This window comes from Triticum dicoccoides, chromosome 2B (genome assembly GCF_002162155.2).
Source record: "Triticum dicoccoides isolate Atlit2015 ecotype Zavitan chromosome 2B, WEW_v2.0, whole genome shotgun sequence".
NCBI classification, from domain to species: domain Eukaryota; kingdom Viridiplantae; phylum Streptophyta; class Magnoliopsida; order Poales; family Poaceae; genus Triticum; species Triticum dicoccoides.
Window position 1 is genome coordinate 676432109 of NC_041383.1, and position 3719 is coordinate 676435827.

A 3719-nucleotide genomic window follows, 5' to 3' on the forward strand; every position below is an offset into this window, starting at 1 on the left:
TCCGGTGGTGCTTCTAGCATCATTAGTGGGCATGTCGAGCTGTGTCTCTGGCAGATCTATCTTTGGTGGATTTGCTCGGATATGTTCGTCATTCATCTTTGTTTTTTTTGCGGAATAATTCTTGTATTACTCAATCAAAACATGGTTGCAGTCACGCTTAACAGCGTCCAAAACGGCATCTGGTCCTGACCTAAGCCATACAGCAATTCGGCCTTGAGTCCTCCCAAAGTTGGCCAAAACATGACTAGAATTATTACAACTATGATGGATATGAGTAATACAAGAACTACGTTCGGACATACTATCTTTAATCTCTCTAATAAGAAAGGCATATTTTGATCTATTTGTATCTTCACTTTTCATTATGTTCACTGCTTCCAAACTGTCGCTTTCAATATAAATTGGTAGACTGCTCCACTGTAGAGCGAGCATGAGTCCCTCCCGGATTGCTAAGATCTCAGCCTCCAAAATATCATCACAAGAAAAAAGGTGTCTACAAGAGCTGAAGATGATGGCGCCGGCATGGTTATTCATCTTTGTTCTCGTGTCTTCAGGATGGATTCTTCTGATCTACGCTACTCTTCATCGGCGGTGGTTGTTATTCTATTACGCTAGTCCTATGGGGTCTTAACACGATGACTTTCCAATTGTCTACTACAACAAGTTTCTAAATTCTTAAAAGCAAAGCTTTGCTATTTAGACGTCCCGAGCACACGCCCTTCCCAGCCGTCCGATCAAAATCGCTGCCTTCAGGTGGTAGGCGGTCGGGCCGAAACATAGGAATCCACCCCGTTTCTCTGCCTTGTGGAGCCCACGAACCACTCCTCTCTGTCTCACCTTCTCCCTCCCCCCGTGCACACTTCCGTTCCTCCATGGCCTGGCGAGATCCACCTCGCCCGCCTCGACCGGCAGCGATGCGCACCCTGCCCCAGACCGGCGGCGATGCAGCCCCGCGCCCTGCTTCTCCCTCCCCGCGTTGTCCTGCGCCCCGCCGCGTCGATTCCTCGCCGGGTCGATGCATCCCGCGACTGGGACCTTCAATTCCTGTCAGATCCAGGCCCTTCTCGTCCAACGACGACAAAAAAAACAAGACGGCGGCTGCTCCGGCCGCCCCTCGCAGATTCCAACTAGCGACGCCCCCTCTGCTCGCGCGCCCCTTGGAGATCCCCTACAATTCAACTCCCTGGCCACGCAGTACAGGGAGGATCCTCTCGTCCACAGCGTGGCCTGTAGGGGTCATGTGGACGACGGTGAGAAGCACAGCGAGGTGGATGTGGTGCAGTACCTTACTGTAGATTTTGCTCCCGCTCTTCATCCACAGGGTGAGCTATTCTGAACTAGTTTTTGATTTTGGCAAAGCGCGTGTGTTTGAGTTGCCATGGGCTGAGCACGTGTTGCACGGAGGTGTGGTGCATTGCTAGAGTTTGCATATGAGTAGTTGCCAGATCCTCCCCACAGAACCTGTCTTTTTTTTGTTGTACAAAAACTTGCCTGACTATTTATTTGTAGTTGCCTCAAATGTTCATCAATTTGCCATCTCATCAAGGAAATTTTGATTACTCGGAACCTAGAAATTTTGTTGCACACCAGCTCATGGAGATATGAAGTATCCTAGTTACATACATGTAGCTTGCCTAATGATTTTGTATTTCTGTAGCTTGCCTAATTATTTTGTTTGTTAGTTTCCTGATATGTCTGAACTAGCAAGTAACATACTGGAACCTTGGATAATTAAACATTTCTGCTGGTTATGGTATCCATATCAGCCTAATGATTTGCTTGCCTAATGATTTTGTTAGTTGGTTGCCTGATATGCATGTCTGCCTAGTTAAACATTTCCGTTGATTATGGTATAAATATTAGATAGACTGAAACTTGTACATGAACACATCAGTTCAATAATTAGAAAGGCCTGCTTGGATGGTTTATATAGTTAGAACTCCATCGGTTCTAATACAACAAGATATGTTTACTGAAACTTGTACATGAACAAATCAGTTCAATAATCAGAAAGGTTTGCTTGGATGGTTTATATAGTTACAACTCCGTCGGTTTTAATACAACAAGATATGTGTATTGTAACTTGTACATGAACACATCAGTTCAATAATGAGAAAGGCTGCTTGGATGGTTTATATATTTACAACTCCATCGTGTCTAATACAACAAGATATGTGTACAAGTAGAAGCACATTAGTGCTTGTTGAATACTGTCGCCGGAATCACATTGATTTTACAAAGGATTAGCACATAGCATTGTTGTTATGCTATTTTTAGTACACGTAATAAGTAAAATCCTAGGGGAAAGTAACACTGCATCTGAATGAAAGATTCTCTGTCTTTCAGTGGTCGTTGATGCCACACACAAGATGCAATTAACAACATGATATTGCTTTGTGTGCACTGACAACTCCATCTTTTTGATCAATTCACTAGTTCTCCTTCCTCAATTGGAGCTGTTTCCAATTCCCCTGTCGGCACTTCTGTTTTCCATTAGTACAACACTAAGCAAGCAAAAGTAAGAAGCTGTGGACTTTCCTTTAGACGGAGAAAGTCAGCAGCCAAAAACAGGCTTTCTTCCAGTCAATTTATAACCTTTTTGCACATTGAGTTTCAGCCAAAAAACATGCTTCCTTCTAGTCAATGATTTCTACACTAACTTGCCTAATAATGTCAGAAAGTTGCCTGCAATATCTTTTTTGGGCATATATTGGCGGCAACTAGACAGCAGAGGGGAGGAGAGAGGTATTGGAGTATCGACAACTAGCAAGCGAAGCAAGAGGAAAAGCGAAGGGGGCAGCGCCATCCGTTCGCCGCGACCACCTAGCAGGGTGGCGCTAGATCTGGGAAACATTGTCACGAGTGGTCGAGGAACTGGACCGCATCACCGGTAAGTATCTCGAAAACAACCCCATAAGCATGGTTTTTTCTACTCACATCTACGACTCTATATGATAGAGGCGGTATAGGGAGGTTGAAGAGGGGTGGGGTAAGGGGGCCCCATGCATGTTTTTGGGTAATCGATGATTTTGAGCGCGGGGGTGGTTTGCGACTTCGTGATGCGGGGCCTAGAATCGTCTATGATTTTAGACTTACGTGTTTAAAACTTTCCCAACACATGATAGTTAGTTACTAGAGATGTTGTCGAAAGCCACCCAAAGATCCACTCCCGAGATGTGGGGGCTGGAATCGTCGATGATTTGAGCCAAAAGTGTCCAAAACTTGCCCAACCATGATAGGTAGTGTCTAGAGATGCTGGTGTAAGTTGCCCAAAGATCCGCTCCCGAGATGCGGATGCTGGAATTGTCTCTTATTTGAGCCAAAAGTGTCCAAAACTTGCCCAACAAATGATAGCTAGTTGCTAGATATGCTGGTCCGCTCCCGAGATGCGGGTGCTAGAATCATCAATGATCTGAGCCGAAAGTGTCCAAAACTTGCCCAACCCATGATAGCTAGTTGCTAGAGATGCTGGGCTGAGTTGCCCAAAGATCCGCTCTCGAGATGTGGGGGGTGCAATTTTCAATGATTTCAGCCGAAAGTGCCCAAAACTTGCCCGATGCATGATAGCTAGTTGCTAGAGATGCTGGCACGAGTTGCCCAAAGATCCGCTCTAGAGATGTGGGGGTGGAATTGTCAATGATTTGAACCGAAAGTGTTTGAAACTTGCCCAACGGATGATAGCTAGTTGCTAGAGATGCTGGCGTGAGTTGCCCAAAGAC

General features: G+C 45.5%; 1 protein-coding gene across 4 annotated transcripts in view; it reads left to right on the plus strand.

Moving 5' to 3' along the window:
- The first annotated feature begins 762 nt into the window (after positions 1-762).
- LOC119365549 overlaps positions 763-3719 on the plus strand; it is an 18671-nt gene continuing 15714 nt past the window's right edge. Inside the window, exons 1-2 of one of the 4 annotated variants that reach the window (XR_005175591.1) lie at positions 763-1322; positions 2682-2890. Coding sequence is in view for 1 of the 4 variants with exons in the window: in XM_037631187.1 (XP_037487084.1) it covers positions 1016-1322; positions 2725-2890 (473 nt within the window). In the remaining 3 variants the exon portion in view is untranslated. Of the gene's footprint in view, positions 1323-2677; positions 2891-3719 lie in introns of all 4 variants that reach the window. The other 3 variants (XM_037631187.1, XR_005175590.1, XR_005175589.1) reach the window with 3 other exon arrangements.